Source organism: Gordionus sp. m RMFG-2023, chromosome 5 (assembly GCF_954871325.1).
Source record: "Gordionus sp. m RMFG-2023 chromosome 5, tfGorSpeb1-WG-v2, whole genome shotgun sequence".
NCBI lineage: Eukaryota > Metazoa > Nematomorpha > Gordioida > Chordodea > Parachordodidae > Gordionus > Gordionus sp. m RMFG-2023.
The window spans coordinates 13,797,082-13,814,304 of NC_088779.1; the positions used below are offsets into that span (position 1 = coordinate 13,797,082).

Consider the following 17,223-nt stretch of genomic DNA (forward strand, 5'->3'; position numbering starts at 1 on the left):
AATTTGAAGTCCAGAATATGAAAAAGATAAAAGTAAGTTCAATAATGTTTAGCAGTTTTTTATAAATAACTCAAAATATATAAAAGTTTATTCTTGACAAAAAAATTTTTGAATCTGTATATAAGTCATGTAAAATAAACATAAGAATAAAATAAAATCAGGTCATGAAGCATAAATTAAGCATTTTATATATTATATAACAATTATCTTTATGTTATAAATGTTATGACATGTCCCTTTTTCAATAAATATAACCAAAACATTCAATAAAAAAAAATTGATTTATATGAGATAGTTTAAGTAATTTGCTAATGCGAATTACAAACGCTTTAAAACCTAACATTTGCAATCTCCAATGAATAGGTTGGGTTAAGCGATAATTTTTTAATACTTAAAAAATAATAAACCAAAGTGGAGGAAGGGAGGGGAGTACAAAATGATTGAAAAATGGTATTAATAAATGTATAATAAAATATACATAATTTTGTGATTTTCGAACTCAATATAAAAATATTAACATTTTTAAAAATATTAAGGATATTCGAATTTTAATTTATTCTACAGTTTTGCATATGTTTTACAGATAAAAATATGAATATATTATGATTTTCAGTAATTTACTTACTATTTCAATCTATCATATTAATCACAAATATTATAACGATCATTCTAAAGCTTATGAGAATTTAGATCAAGCAGATATTAAAATTAGCGACATGAAATTATGGATTTTTATGAGCATGTGCGAGTACAATGTTTCAAAAATTTAGTTAAATTATTCAATCGTAATAAATTAGGAGATATTGTTATTCTATTCAATTATCTTACATGTTAATTATTTTCATCGTTAGCGGAGAGTAGAGAGTTGACAGGTACTCCAGGTAAAGGATTTTCGGAGAAGGAGGTACTATTGATTAAGCCATTATCATTATTTGTGGAAGTGAGAGATTTATCGATAGAGCTTTGACTTACTTTGTAATCGGATATTTTGCAATTCTTGACATTGTTGCTTATAGCCTCAGTTGCTTTACCTATGGGACTAACGTTATCTACATGGTGAGGAGTTGCTTTACGATTAGGAGAGGCAAAAGGGTTACTGAAGGTGTGTTGAGGCCCAGATTTAGTCTTTATATTGATGTGCGGTGAGGGATCTTTCCCTTTTTCTTTGCCGCTGATAAACAATTCTGGTTGTTGTTGAGATGATGAACACGAGATAGTAGATGCAGTAACTATGTCAGAAGAGGGAAGTGTCAGACCACTAGTATCAGCCGTAAATGGTTGGGATTCTGGGTGATAATGTGGGGGAATGAGGATCGAATTGAGGGCGGGTGCTATGTTCATTTCTAAATATAAAACAGCTAAATGTAAGCTACAAAATAAAATGCAAGTAAATAATCTGTGTATTACAGATTCCATATTTAAATATTTGTTATTTTTCTTACATTCATTAATAATTTACTCGCTATTGCTGCTTTTTATCCATCATAATATATATATTATAATCGCTATTAAAGAGTTTACAATCTTACCCAAGGGCGAAAAGTTGTAAAGTGGAGGGAGGGAAGTTCCGCTAGGTAATTTTGTATTTAGATTACGAAGTTCGTCGAAAAAGGAATGAGCACAAGCCTGGAGTGGTGACAACCTGTGAGATGGTGTATACTCCAAAAGCTTGCTTATTAAATCTATTGCCTCAGGGGGTACTCGATTTTTGAATACCTACAAATTAGTAGTAAATACTATAATTAATATATTGCAAAGCATTATGATTTCACAAAAAATGTTTGGCAAAAATCAGCTATATAAAATATAATATATATTATTCACAAATTAAAAGTTAAAAACAAAATCTAAGAAAGTTATTTTATATTTCAAATAATAATCATTTTTAAAAAAAAAAAAATAATCCCCTATAAATTTATTTAATTTTTTTTATAAAAACCTATCTTGAATAATTTTAGATTAAAAACTTTATTCCAAGGATGAGGTTTGATGTGTGGAAACTTGAATTCTACGTAGTTGGGGTTCATTTGCCGAATTTGCTCGCGGCTGGGAGTTCCCAATATTTTAATAATTTCTACTAGCTGATCAACTCCACTATCCCCAGGAAATAGAGGATGTCCTAACATAAGTTCGGCTAAAACACAACCAGCTGACCATATATCTAAAATGTGCAAATTTTTAAGTAATAAACAGGAATAAAATTTTGAACAAAACGATTTTGAATTAAATATGTAGTTTCCGGAAAATAGGTTAGATTAAAAAGTTTTCTTTCTGTTAAAAGGTCAAAAAAATAAAAAATAAATTTAGACATAGCTATTTATGCTCTCCCAAATCCTATCTTCAGCCTCATCGTGGCGGGGGAGTGCCAACGTCTTTTGGTGGCTAATAAATGAAGGTTTAAAAGGTTGTGGCCTGGGTTTATAATAGGATCACTATTTCTTCGATGTGATGTAAAAACCAGTTGATGTCAAGAAGGCACCCGATTGTAAAAACCTTAGTCAGAGATTTTCTAATGATTATAACAAAGCATGGGCTGGGTATATACCAGAGTACCCAATGGGCCTCCTTATTCGCCTATGACAAAAAGAAGGATGGGAAACCTGGTATGATTCGTGATAATGAAACATATTATGGCCATAAACGACATGATAATAAGTGGAGAAACCAGTTTATGGGAAATAGAGTGAGAATTGAGACATGGAATGTTGGGAGCATGACGTGAAGAGCTGGAGAAGAGGTCGATGCACTTCATAGAAGGCATATAGATGTGTATTGCATACAAGAGACCAGATGGAAAGGTAATCTCAAGAATGATTGGGAGGACAAGTGAAAAGTATAAATTTTTCTGAAGGAGGTAATGATGGTATGGCTGGCATTAGCGTATTGATTGCAAAAAAATGGGTGGACAAAGTAATCAAAGTAAGAATACTAGATAACTAGATAATGATTATCAAGATGATTTTTGGTAAAAAGCTATGCAATATTATTTCAGCATATGTTCCTCAGGTTGGAAGAAGTGAAGAAGAGAAAAATACATTTTGGGACAGTCTATTGGAGGTGACATCGAAACTGGCAAATGAAGAGATTATCCTGGCTGGTGATCTGAATGGACATGTGGGAGCGAGTAATGAGTGTTATGAGGGAGTACATGGATGTTTTAGATACGGCATGAGAAATCCGGAGGGGAGAGAATTTTAGATTTTGGTGATGTTAAAGATATGATTGTTTGTAATACAATGTTTAAGAAAAAGTCGGGTTGTACTAAAAGTGCGGTGGATTTTTTGTTAGTAAGGAGATGTTATAAGAGCATAGAAAAATATGAAAGTGATACCGGGACAGCACCGACCAGTTATAGGAGTTCTCACTTTTAAAGCGCCAGGATCAGTAAAAGAAAGTTTGTGCCAAGGTTGAAGGTTTGGAAATTGAAGGAGAGTGCTAGAGTCAATTCAATATGACATTGGCAATAAGAGAAGTGGAGGCGGCACAAGCATCTGGGGTAAATGATAAGTAGGAAGCCATGAAGAAAGCCTGAGTGAAGACAACTGAGGAGGTATGTGGACCGACAAAAGGATCGTAAAAACATAAGGAGACATGGTAGGTTTTTCAAAAGAATGATATAACAGAAAAGAAAATAGTGATAAGGATATTTACAAGGTGGCGAAAAGAAATACCAAGAAATTAATAGTGAAAACGCAAGAAGAACAAGGGCAGGAGTGTGCTAAAATGGAAGGACTTTTGAATGAAGAGAATGAATGGGATAATGATATTAGTTGTGCAAAGATAGAAGGTCCAGGGTGTAAATTTGGCAAGAACGAAATTAAGAGGGCATTGATGATGAAAAAAAGAAGTCAGCAAGTTTAATGAGAGTGTGTCAGAGATGTTAAAAGGTTCTGATGACTTAAGGATTGAATAGTTAATGAGTTTAGCCAATCTAATTGTCATAGAAGGAACTATTCCCAAGGATTGGTGAAGAAGTATAATTATTTCAGTATAAAAGGGGAAAGGTGATCCTTTAGATTGCAAGTCTTATAGAGCTACTAAACTCTTGTGCAATTTTTCTGGTGAGACAAATACAGGAGGAAGTATCTTACAAAGGAAAAGAAACGTGTCATGCGAGATTACTAGATGGGCCTTGAGAAAATCAGGTGTGAAAGAATGGTTGGTTATGGCAGTGAAGGCAATGTATTTGGGAGCATAAACTGTGGTATGAACGGATGGAGATAGTGAAAGCTTTGAAGTAAAGGTAGGACTACAAGGATCCGTGCTGTCCATTATTATCCATTGAAGAAGTTCCCTGGGAATGACCTAGTATTAATAGCAAACAATGAGGAAGAATTGAGGGATAAAATTAGTAGAAGGCAGATGGCTATGGAAGCAAAGGGCTTGAAAATGAATGAAATAAAGACAAAGGTGATGCTTGGCGGGAATAATTTGAAGATCGAGGAATCCAGCAACTGGCCTTGTGGTGTATGTAGGAAAGGAGTTATTAGAAATTCAATCCAAAGTCCCGGATGCCAGAAATTGAAGCATAAAAGATGTAGCGGGAAAAAGGAAGTCTGATGTTAGCAAGAATGACCTTTATTTGTAGAACGTGCAAAAAGGGGTACATAGATAATGTAGAAAATGGTGGTTTGGATATTGGCAATGGGTTAACCCTGGGAAAAGTGAAAAAGTGCTATTTGGGTGATATGCTAAATGCAGGTGGTGGTGTAGATTCTACTGTTATTGCAAGGGTCAGACAAGCATGGAAGAAGTTCAGAAAGATGTCTATTCTAAAATATAAAAACGTCTCTCTATAGGGGTATGGGGAAGGTTTACGTAAGCTGTGTGAGGAGTTGTTTAGATTATAGCGGCAAAATATGGGCAATAAAAGCGGCTCATGAAGCCAAGTTGGAGAGAACAAAGATGATGATTAGTTGGATGTGTGGGGTATCTCTGAGAAAACTAGCAAGGAATTAACAAGAATGGGTATAGAAGTGATTGGAGTGGTAATGCGAAGAAATAGACTATGGTTTGCATGTGGAACGTATGACAAAAGATGAGTGGGTAAAGAGCCTTGATGGAAGTAGGAGAATCAAGACTGGAGTAAGGCCCAAGATGATGTGGACAAATGTGATAGCGGCGGATATGAGAAGCATGAAGCTTACAAATATTGATGCTCAGGACGTCAAAGATGGAAAAGAAAAATTAGAGGGATGTGTAAACCTGAAATATGGAGAAGAATATACATGACTATTTATGATTTGTGCAAGTTATATTTTTTTAAAAAATGAATAAAATACATGTGAATGTTATTATTTTGAAAATACACTTAAAAAATTATCATTTTATTGTAAATAGATTAATACTTCATATTTTACTAAATATAAAAACCAATATTCCAAGAATAATCTGTGGCTCCAAATATGAGTTCGGGTGCTCTGTAATAACGAGAACATATATATGAGACGTTGGGTTCCCCTTTTATTAATTGCTTGGCACTTAATTCAGATAAAACAAAAATATAAAATTATAACAATATTTACGATTGTCTTAAATAAGCAATAAAATAAATATTTATACTAGTTGCACGATACTCAAAACGGCATCGATTCACAGCATTTTAAAATAAAATAATTTTATGGATTATGGCCCCGTCCCTGCTCAATGAAATCAAGTTAGCTACAAATTTTTTTGGGCAATATATGAATTATTGTTATTTAACGAAAATTGATTACTTATTTTAGTAATGTAACTTGGACACATTTGATAACGTTAATTACGAGAAAACTCAGAGCTAATTTCATTAAGCTAGAAGGGAGAAGGGAGGGGTCTGCAATGGGCGAATTAAACTTTTAAACATTGGGTGGAATTCAATTGAAATAGCAGAATAAGCTTAGTATTCATTAAAAATTATTTTTTTCCATAATTTAATAAATATTAAATATTCATTTATAATATAAAGAAATTCAATGAAAATATTTCCAACATAATATTATGAATCAATGAAAAAAATACATAATTATGATTAATTTAAAAAACGGAATAAACCGATATGAATTTCGAAACCGGAATGAACAGATTCAAATTTGTTCAAAAATAACCCGAACGAAGCTTAACCGTTTTAAAATATTAAACTAAGAAACGGAACTGAACAACAGTTTGACTTTATGGGTTATTGCCAATTTTATAATAATGTGATTGTATAAAATCACCAAAAAATAATTGTATAAAATACGATGACTCCTAAAAATTAAAGAAAAATAGTATCTCAATTGGATGGTTTCAATAAGTGTTGTTAAAAGGCTCGATTTGTACCGATTTTTAAAAACAGCTAACTCAATATTTTAGCCAGGAAAATATTGTCTAATCCTCGAGATTTCGTTTATAATGTTCAAACAGTTATGCCACCTATGAGCAAAATCTTAAGGCTTGCATAATATTTTTCCTAATAAAATAAATTGAGCCGTTTAACAACACTAGTTTCAATAAAAAAATATTAAGTGCGACTGCGAGATGACATTTGGTAGGAAAATTTGGAATTGTACATCTTTGTTCCTAGAGATTTGGATAGATAGCCAAACCTAATTTATTCGATATTATAAAATTAATAGCTTTACGGCGACCGATTGTACCGCTCTTTAAAATATAAACAAGCTAGATTATGTCTGCCCTTAGGATTGGACTCTTTACTGCACCCTTTTCATTTATAAGGTAGAGATAGATCGCAGCCTAGTCTATACCCTATGGTCACCCTTAGTTCCTCATCTTAGCAAAAGATTAAAATTGGCATCTTAAACAGCTTTAATCCATTCATGATCGAGTTTTGTCTTAAGTATTTGACGAAGTGAGTGTCTTCAATGGAGGGATTTGTTGCGATATTCAAATGGATGAAGTTAATTTTATATAAAAGAAACAATTTTTATAATTTAAGGGAATTTTTTTACTTTTACTTAATTTCTTCGCATATAATTTTTAATTTTTTACTTTTACTTTTTCTAAATTTATTTTATTTTTTTTATGTTTTCCCTTTATATTAATTTATATAACTTATAATTAATTATTAGTATTTAATAAAGGATTCAAAACTATAATTTTAGTATTTAATTATATCTTTATTTCTATTTTACAGAGTTGTTAACGCTCCTTTATAAAAGTAGCGAATGAATTGCCCAAAAATAATTAAAACCATTTTAAAAAAATTATTACAAAATAAACAAATATTGATTTTACTTTTAAATGTTTTTTTAAATTAAAGCTTGAGATTTTAGAGAAAGATATCCTTTTGTTGTTAATACATAATAGGCATTTCGCCTTTAAGTTGACTTTATCATCTGTATCATCTATAAGTTTGAAATATTTTTTATATGGTGGAAATGGAAATTCGGTTTCTTCTTCTATGATCTCTAAATCCATAATATCTAAAACTATTTTTTATTATATATCTATAAAATGAATATTAATATGACTTACAAGATTTTTCAAAAAATTTTCAATATAAAAAGGAAAAATTGATGTTTAATGTTTAAAATGATTAGATGAAAAATCAATATAAAACTCGGCTCAACATTTAATAATGAATAAATTTAAATAAAATAAATTTTATTTTCATTAAATTTTAATTAACAAATATTATTAATATTTAAAAAATAATATAATTTATATATTTAATTTATCCAACATCAAAAGGAGCTACTCCCGCTCCCGCTCCTCATAAAAAGGAGGGGCACTCCAGCTGTTTTTGAGAAAATGGGAGCGCCGCTCCTTAACAACTCTGCTAAAAATATTTTAATCAAATGGGTCCTTAGGATATTATTATAGGAGGTTTAAATAGTTATTGGAGTAGGAATATAGTCTTTAATAATTATATTGTTTGTTGGAAGTTCTCCTGAGGATGGCAAGGAACTCTAAGGAGATCATTGTGGGCATGAAACACTCATTTCTTAATAAATAATATATTTTTATTAGAGTTGTTAAGGATTAAAAATATACATTTTATTATGGTAAAATTTATATTTTATTTAATCTTAATTTGATTTTTTCTTATTTTATTTTGATCAATAAACTTGGAAAATAATTATTTATTTTTATTTTATATTAATAAAATAAGTAAAACAAAATAATAAAATAATTTACAAAAATAAAAAAAAATAAAGGCTCATTAAATATTTGTCAATTTCTTATTTAAAAAATCTACCTTAATAATTTGATGTTTTAGATTATCAGTTAAAAATAAAGTTGATTTTTATAAAATAAATTTTAATTTAATTTATAAATTTATATCTAGAGAGTACATGTTAATCAATATTCAAAAATTGAAAATCATATCAATAGTTATAATAAAAAAGATATTAGCCAAAATATAAAGTCTTCTGAGAAAAAACAGTCAATATTAAATTTTAGTCAAAAAATATATGAACCTATACAAAAACTGAAGGAGATAATGCAATCATTGATTATGTCATTGAGACACTAGTTTCTTTATCAACTGTAGACAATTCTAGCTTTGTCAAAATGATAAAAACGTTTTCCCCTTCAGCAAAGGTAATGTGCCGCCAAACACTAATAGCAAAGATAGGTTTGTGTTATGATAAAATGATGGATGATATTATAGAAATGCTTTCTGGAGTATCTTATATTTGTACCACAGCTGATTGCTGGAGTAGATTTAGAAGGTAGTGCCTATATTTTTAAATGTGCTTGATTAATTTAACTTATAAAGGTCTTTTTTGGGTATAACAGCTCATTGGATTGACACAAAATCATTGCAAAGAAAATCAGCAGCTTTAGCCCTAAGACATGTTCAAGGCAAGCATACTTTTGATGTTTTGGCCAAGATAATAATTGATATACATAAAAGCTTTAAAATTCAGAATAAAGTGATAAAAACCATTACTGATAATGGTAGGAACTTTGTGAAAGCATTCAGGTAATCTTAAATATTTATTTTAAAATTATAACTTTCCTTTTATTTTTTAGAATGTTTGAAGATAAAAGTTCTGAGATGGATGATGATTTCCAATTTGTGGATATTGATGATATCCTAAATAATAGGGCAGAAAGCTTTGATTATCTCCCTCAACATTCACGATGTGCTTGCCACAATCTCAATTTGGTGGCAACAGTTGACGCAGAGAAAGCTTTAGGTGATAGAAGCTTTCAAATAGTATCTCAAAGTTTATTCCAAAAGTGTCAATCTTTGTGGAATAAACAAAATATGTCTACAAATATGGCGGACGATATTATCAGAAAGTTGGGTAGGTATCTAATATGCCCAAATTCCACTAGGTGGAATTCATATTATGAGTCTATGGTTTTGCTAGATAAAATATTAGATGAAAAACAAAAGGACCTTGATGAGTTGTGTGATAACCATGGGCTTATACGTTTTAACTCCCAAGAACGTAAATTTATTAAAGAGTATAGTCAAGTAAATATTAATATAATCGTTATATTAGTGAAATAAATAAATTTTAGGTTATGCCTATGAAAAAAGCTCTAAAAATCCTTGAAGGGGAGCTTCATATGGACATGGGTTTCCTAAGTCCAACCATTTCTAAACTTATTTCAAAATTAAACGAATTAACAGATTTAGAGTTTTGCCAACCTCTTGTAAAGTCTCTTATAAGCGGTATTAATAAAAGGTTTATAATAAAAAATAAATTATATCTATTTAAATAACTTTATTGCAGATTTTCAAATATTTATAATGATGATAATATCATTGCAGCGATTGTCCATTCTGCATTCAAATTGAATTGGGAATGGATAAAAAATCCAAAAAATATGGAACTAAAAGGCAGATTAATTAATTTTTTAAGGAAACAAATACCCGACGGAAAAATAGCTACTACTAATTCACGGGAATGTTGCAATGATTTGGAAGATTTCTTTGGATTCCATGAAATTGATCACCATGAAGATAAATTGGATAGATATTTTTTATAATGATAGCAAAATTACTATTTTTGAACAATTCCCTGAATTAAAAAATATTTATATAAAATACAATACCCCGCTTCCCTCTAGTGCTCCTGTGGAGCGCCTATTTAGTATTGCAAAACAGGTCTTAGGGGAGAGGCGTGGGTGTTTGTTAGATTCTAATTTAGAAAATTTATTAATTTAAAAGCTAATAAAAGATTATAAATATTTTGATATATCATATAATATAAATAAAACGTTTTGATAAAAAAATATGATTTTGTTTCGTGTACCTTCTAAAAAAATGAAAATCAAAGGAGCGGTTATGGAGCGGCACTCCATTAGTTGGAGTGGGAGCGCTCCTTTTAATATTTAGTAGCGGGAGCGGGAGCTCGCTCCTTTTGAGAAGGTAGGAGCGAGAGCGGGAGCTTGCTACTTTTAAAAAGGAGCGTTAACAACTCTGATTTTTATAACATAGGGGACAAATTGGGAGGCTCATAAAAGATAACCTAAAAATAAAAAATGGTATATGTAAACTATAGGGGAAAATATATAAATTTTGTTTACATGCTCTTGTATATATGAGTTCTAAGGTATGAATGATGAAAAAATTAAATTGCGTGAAAAATTTAGCAAAGCATGTGCAATAACTGGCACGTAAAATATATATGCGACTATTCCACCAGATCTAAGAAGAAATATTGAACAATATATTCAAGAAAATAATACTTATCAAGATATGAGATTTAGAATGAATTATATTAATGACTATGTATGCTTTAGCCATAACTAAAGATGGCTTTTCCAATTTTTCAGGCAACATTATATTGAAGTAAAAAATATGGGTGTCGCTAGTCCAAAATAGACCCTTATCATCGGTTTCGCTGCAAAAGCATATAACTAACAAAAATAAAACGTTTTTGTTTGTATTTATGGATTTATAATGCTTTAATCAAAACTTAAAAGAGTTAATATTAAATAGAATCTTATTTCATCCAATATCAAAAACACCTATTGTATTGTTTTATTTTTTATATTGATATAAAAACACATCTTTATTTACAAGCTTAAATAAAAATCTTATGCTCCTAAATAAATCTTCATATCTTATTTATATATTAATAGATTTAAAATTTATTCAGTTAAATTTTAAGTATTATATTTATCGATAATTTTAAGGTGTGATTTATGAGAGATTCTTTTAACGTTCTAAATTTGTTATTTTGCTTTTTATTTTTGTAATGGCCATTTTAAAGCTGAAAATATATGTAGCATTTTAACTGAAAGTATGATATTCAAAAATTCTCAGAAAAGTCATATACAACAATAAGGTGGATTCAGCCCATGGTGACTAAACAATCAAATAATATATTTTGCCAAATTATGTGTCAGTAGGCTTGGAGACTAGTAAAATCCCTATGATGCTGAATAAATAACATGTCTTAAGGCCAAATAGAGAAGTTTATATAAACACTTAACATTAATTATAAAAGAAAAATTTCCGCTTATTTTAAAAATGTTTTATCCTAGTATTTTTATCATAATTTTGCATAAATAAAAAAAATTTATAGTTAATTTCAAAAATAGATACTGTTAAGTTGGCATAAAACTTTAATTTATCAAAATTACCGTGCAAATATTGCCTATAAATATAAAAATTATGTAACTCACAAAAAGTTTTTAAAAAATTACAAAAATACTCATAGCCAACATAAATGATTTTCTATGGGAATAAAATTAAAATTATTTCTAGCGATACACATTTTCTAGACCAATGAAACAATAACACTTGATAGTAATAAGTGGTGTAGCCAGAATTAATCCTGGAGAAGGGGGGGGGGGGGTTTAAAATTTTTTTGAGGGCTTCGCCCCCAAACCACATTTTAAAAATTTGCCAATTTTGTGCTAAATTGGTGTCTAACCACTATAGTAGCCAGCATAAATGAAAAAAATATTGTTTTAATACACGACTGAAAGCATTATTATGAAAATTTTATCAATGTTTAGTTAATTCAATCCATTAGATGTAGAAAGAAGAATAAAATCGTTCCCCTCCCCCTCCCAAACCTATATTTTTATGATCACTTAATATATCTTATTCTATGTTAAAAATAATTATTTTAATTAAATTTGCATATAACAAAATTTTGCAGAGCATTGTAGATTTTACTATAATAAAATTAATACAAATGAGTATATTAATAAAACATAAATAATTTATTATAGATCCACAAAAGTAGGAAAATCGGGATGAGACTGGGTCGGGTCTAATATCTTTTAAAAAATTTCGGGCCGTGTTGGGTCGGATCTTGGAAATTTTTTAAATATATCTAAATATATCAATTTTATGTTAAATTTTTTATGTAAAATAAAAATATTGGATTTTATTTATAAAAACTAGACGCCATATAACATATATCTTTTATTTTGAGTAATTATAAAAATGAATTCGGGCCAGGCCGACAAAACTTTAAAAAAAAATTTGGGGTTCGGGCCGGCAAAACTTTTTATAAATAATTTCGGGTAGGGCCGGGTTTGAAAAATTAGTCCCGATGCAGATCACTAATTCTTGGTGCAAATACAATTTATTAAAAATAGTATAATATATAAATATTATGACTAAGAAATCATTATAATTACGTTTTAAATATAAAAATTTTATGACTAAGATCATAGTAATATAGCAATTTTATAATTTGAATTTATAAAGAGAGATCTACTTTCCTCTGAGATTTGACTAATTCATCTAGAATTAAATTTTTATAGAGAAAAATCTCCTTTAAATATTTAATATTGCTAATCCATTTAAACAGCTTTCATCGGTGCTATTTCTTAAATAAGTTTTTAACCTTTTCAAAGTTTAAAAAGACCTTTCATTAGTGTGTGCTTATCGGTAAGGTAGCTAAAATAAAAGGCGATGTTTTGATATTAGGGAGGGAATCTAAAGTGCAATTATACATGGAAAGGGCCTGCAAAGCATACTTTGTCTCAAAGAGTACTCTATTCTGTCAAAATTTTTATACGAAAATTTGACATCACAAAGTAATTTATCATACGATCCTGATAATTCATCAGAATAAAACTCTGAGATTTTCTTAATATCCTCTCGTGTTTACAGTGTATTTAGACTCAACCGGCAAAAGAAAATAAAAGCTGATTAAAATAAAATTTTGACTAATAAATCTTTCATTTAATTGAAATAAAAATGTATCAATAAGGGGAATAAAAATATTTATTTAATCGTAGATGCATCAATATTTAAGCGATTGGAATATCTAGAAACTACTCTAGGTTTAAAATTTTTAATCCCAAACATATTAGCAATCACCTTTACTTTCTCATTATATTTACCAAATTAAATGATTTTTCTTTTATTTAAAAATTATAAAAAATTAATTAAAATTTTTAAAACTATCTAATTATAGTTTAACAATAAAATTTTATTATTAAATTTATAAATATCTAATTTAACTATGCGAGAAAACTTCAAATTATATAATGTTATATAAGGTAAGTATGGTTAAAATGAGGCTTTCTATTTTAAAATTAATAAATCTAAGGTAAATATTTAAAGAATATTGAAATTTTTTATTATAAATTAATAATATTTACAATATTACCTCCCAAAATCGCAGAGTTTTAATACACTAGATTCGGGATCTAGGAGCAAATTTTGTGGTTTTATATCTCTGTGACATATACCTTTACAGTGGATGTAAGCTAATGCACGAAAAAGTTGATATAGGTAGACCTGTTAGAGTATTTTTATTTTAAAAAATGTTTGATATTGGCTAAATTTAAATGCTTACATGTAATAAAATAAAATAAATTTTTTATATTATTTTATAATTAGCAGACCTCCAGGCCAGGCCCTATCAATTTTTCAAATATACCCATCTCAGGTCAGGCCTATAAATTAAGAAAGAAAGTTATTAAAATAACTGGGCAGGCCTAAAAAATATTTTTAAAAAAATCTGGGCTGCACCAAATTTTTTTTAAATCCTGACCAGGCCTTGCAAATCATACATCTTAAGGTTTCTGATAATTATATTAAAAAACTTAAAATTTAGAATAATAAATTCAACTTAATTAGTTTTATCAAAATTATAAGATATAACATCTTATAAGTAAAAAATAAATATATAATATTTAAGATTCGGAATAATTTAAATCAATCAAACTTTAACATATAAGAGCGGTAGCATTAATTTTGACTTAGAATAATGACGAGCTATTCTGTATACAGTTTCTGGAACATATTCTAAGACTAAATTTAAAAATATGTCATCTTTCTGTTATAAAATATATTAAAAAATAAATGTGTAAAAGTGAAAAATAAATCAATATTAATAATGCATTATTATAAAGAATATATTAACCTTTTCACCTGTACAGTAAAAGTAATAACGTAGTTTAACTATATTACAGTGATTTAATTCTTTCATTATTTGAAGTTCGCGATTCTAAAATTAAGAATAAAAATTTTTAAATTTGTAGAAAATTTAGAATGGAAAAAGAAATTTAATAAAACTTATATTCATTTTAAATTATTAAGAAACAAAAGAAAAGATTCCATAACCCATGTTAATAAAAAGTTATAATAAAAATAATGAAAACGCACATTGCTATAAAAATAATTATATGTATTAATTTTTGACTAGGGGTGTTTTTAGAGAAATCACATACATGACTCAATGCTGATAACATTAATATTTATTTAAATAATTTTTATAAATGATGAGATGCAAATCTTGAGTAAATAAATATTTTAAAAAACTATTTAGCAAATATAATCATGTTATATTTTTAAACTTATATAAATAATCATTTAAAAAAACTAAGAATGCATATAAAATTTAACTCAGAGTTTAGACTCCTAATCTAAAAGTGAATAAATAATTAATATTTCATTTTATTAAACAATTGGGTGCTGTTATGTAACATAAAAGTTTAAGATTTGCAAAATAGTAATTAGTGAGATAAAATATATAGCTAAGGTCAATCTTAGTGTTAATTAAATAAATAAAACTAACCTTAAAGCGCTTATCCTGAAGAACCTTTTTAATAGCTACAAGTTCTCCACTTTCAACAAGGCTAGCTTGAAAAACTACTCCAAAGGAGCCATTCCCAATAACTTTTGTATCAGTGTATGAGATTTCTTTAGCTGCAGTATTTGAGCCATTGTTATTTGTTCCTTCTACTTCATTTGTTTTATTAATGTTTGCTGAAGTAATAATATTTTGATTTTCTGACTCAGGGGGAGATAGAACCCCATAATTAGCAAGTACAGTTGTAACTTTAGATGAATTACTTAGGTTATTATTATTGATATTAGTTTTGCTATTAGTATTAATTAAATTAGATAAAGGTAGTGGGTTATTATGTGAATTTGACTGGTTGGGCATAAGATCAATCTTGGAACCTAAAAAAAATTATTATTTTAGGTAATTTATTATTTGGGAATAAATTATAATTTCAATCAAAAAATTATCAAATGTTTACTGTTCATCCTTGAGTATCATCCATGTGTATATCACGGTTATCTAATTTCATAAATGCTAAATATAATTACTGGCTTCATTTTTTTAAAATAGCTGGAAGTTCTCTAAGTAATAGGCAAATAAATTTTATTAGTTTTTAAAATAGGCAAATAAGATTAGAAGGGCAAAATAGTCAGTAATCAATATTTCCCATATTTGTACAGGCGGACAAATGGTAAAATATATAAATTAAATTTCAAAAGTGAAAAGTGAAATTGATGATGATGACGAGTATAGAATTACATTCTAAATTTTATAAAAGATTATATTCAAACCAAAAAATTCATGTTTATATCCATATAATAAAATTATCTAGATCAAAAGTAAAAGTAATAAGTAATGTTTTCTAAAAAACTTTTTTATAAACTATTCTTTATATGAAGATTACATAATATGAGATGTAAAAATATTTGATTGGTTATATATAATTCATTTTACATTTATTGTATCAATATTATATAAATAAGACTATATATCATCGACTTCATTGCCAACCCTCTGCGATTATTAGGATGTTGCTATTGAATTGAATATGAATATATTAAAACAATTTTGTTTCACTACAATTCGCTTCTATTATTTATATAAAAACGTATTTATACGTCATAATAAGCACAATTACCCTTTATCGCTATATGAAACAGCAGAGCTACGCTTGGACTATCTCATCCCATCTAATTGGGTTAAGAAATTTGGGGGTAACCTATGAGATGAGCCCATCCACAGTTCTTGGGCAGGCTGCAGTTACCTGTGCGCGCAAGAGGCGAAACCACTTGCTTAAACGCCTACGGGAAATAAGAAGAGAGAGAAAAGCCCGTACCCGATTAAGTAAAATGTAAATTATAGGGAGGGGTATTGGTAAATTTTAAGTTTATGGTCTATATTGAATTTGTTTATTTAATATAAATATGATATATTTTTTAAATAAATCTGCCTTACTATTTAAGAATATTAGATTAGTGAGTTAAGTATATTTTGGATAATTATATATAGGTTAGGTACATGAAGAGTTTTATAAACAAATAAATAAATGTATGTTTACCATGGCGGGAGGAAAGTGGTGCTTATGCTGCAGGGGGGGCTGAGAGATTTGGAGGGTGCAGGTAGCCTGATTTGATTTTTAGAAGCTTTTTTATTGAGCTTTTATTATTGTTTAGACGTATGAATTGTTCCATCGTCAGATTTAGGCTTATGATTTCTTTTATCGTTCTGTATAGCCAATATGACTTGTATTTACCGTATGTTTTACCTTCATGAGACTCGAGCCAGATTATAGCTTCATGGACTATGTTTTGTCTGAAGTTTCTGATGGTGTGACCAAAGAGTTGAATGTGCCTTTTTTTGAGAGTAGTCTCGATCGGGACGTTTTTTGAGATTCGCCATAGGCTGGCATTCGAAATTATTCTTGGATAGAAAATACCGTTGAGCTGGCGCAGACAGCGGTTTACGAAAACTTGTATTTTCTTTGTCTGAGATTTATTTATTTCCCAAGTGTCGCTGCCGTAGAGGAGGACTGGAATGACTGTGGCGTTAAAAATTCGGAGCCTCGTTTTGACTGAGATCTCTCTTGCTGTCCATAGTTTGTAATATTTCATAAAGGTTATTTTGGCGTTTTATAGTCGGGCTTCGATTTCACCGCTGATATTTCCTTTATTATCGATAAGTACGCCAAGATATTTAAAATTGTTAACTATTTTAATTTCATTTCCCTCAAATGTTAAGTTATTTATAGACGCCTCTGGGGATGGCATAATAAAAGTTTTATTAAAGTTGATGGTTAAAC

General features: G+C 28.9%; 1 protein-coding gene across 1 annotated transcript; it reads right to left on the reverse strand.

Moving 5' to 3' along the window:
- Positions 1 to 211: 211 nt before the first annotated feature.
- On the reverse strand, positions 212 to 15,604 carry LOC135929289 (glycogen synthase kinase-3-like). Its single transcript, XM_065465800.1, has 9 exons — positions 15,403 to 15,604; positions 14,934 to 15,322; positions 14,280 to 14,363; positions 14,082 to 14,192; positions 13,521 to 13,651; positions 5,374 to 5,480; positions 1,968 to 2,161; positions 1,530 to 1,716; positions 212 to 1,343 (listed from the first exon to the last, which is right to left on the reverse strand). Exons 1-9 carry the CDS (start codon positions 15,407 to 15,409, stop codon positions 832 to 834), a joined length of 1,722 nt encoding a protein of 573 aa, XP_065321872.1. The 5' UTR covers positions 15,410 to 15,604; the 3' UTR covers positions 212 to 831.
- Between the last annotated feature and the right edge of the window lie 1,619 nt (positions 15,605 to 17,223).

Bases quoted from the DNA above. Each gene is read 5' to 3' on its own strand.
- LOC135929289 (XM_065465800.1), bottom strand. The intron at 13,652-14,081 runs GTTTGATTGATT...ATACTCTAACAG, and splicing joins TACCGCTCTTATATGTTAAA to GTCTACCTATATCAACTTTT. The intron at 1,717-1,967 runs GTTTTTAATCTA...ACTAATTTGTAG, and splicing joins AACCTCATCCTTGGAATAAA to GTATTCAAAAATCGAGTACC.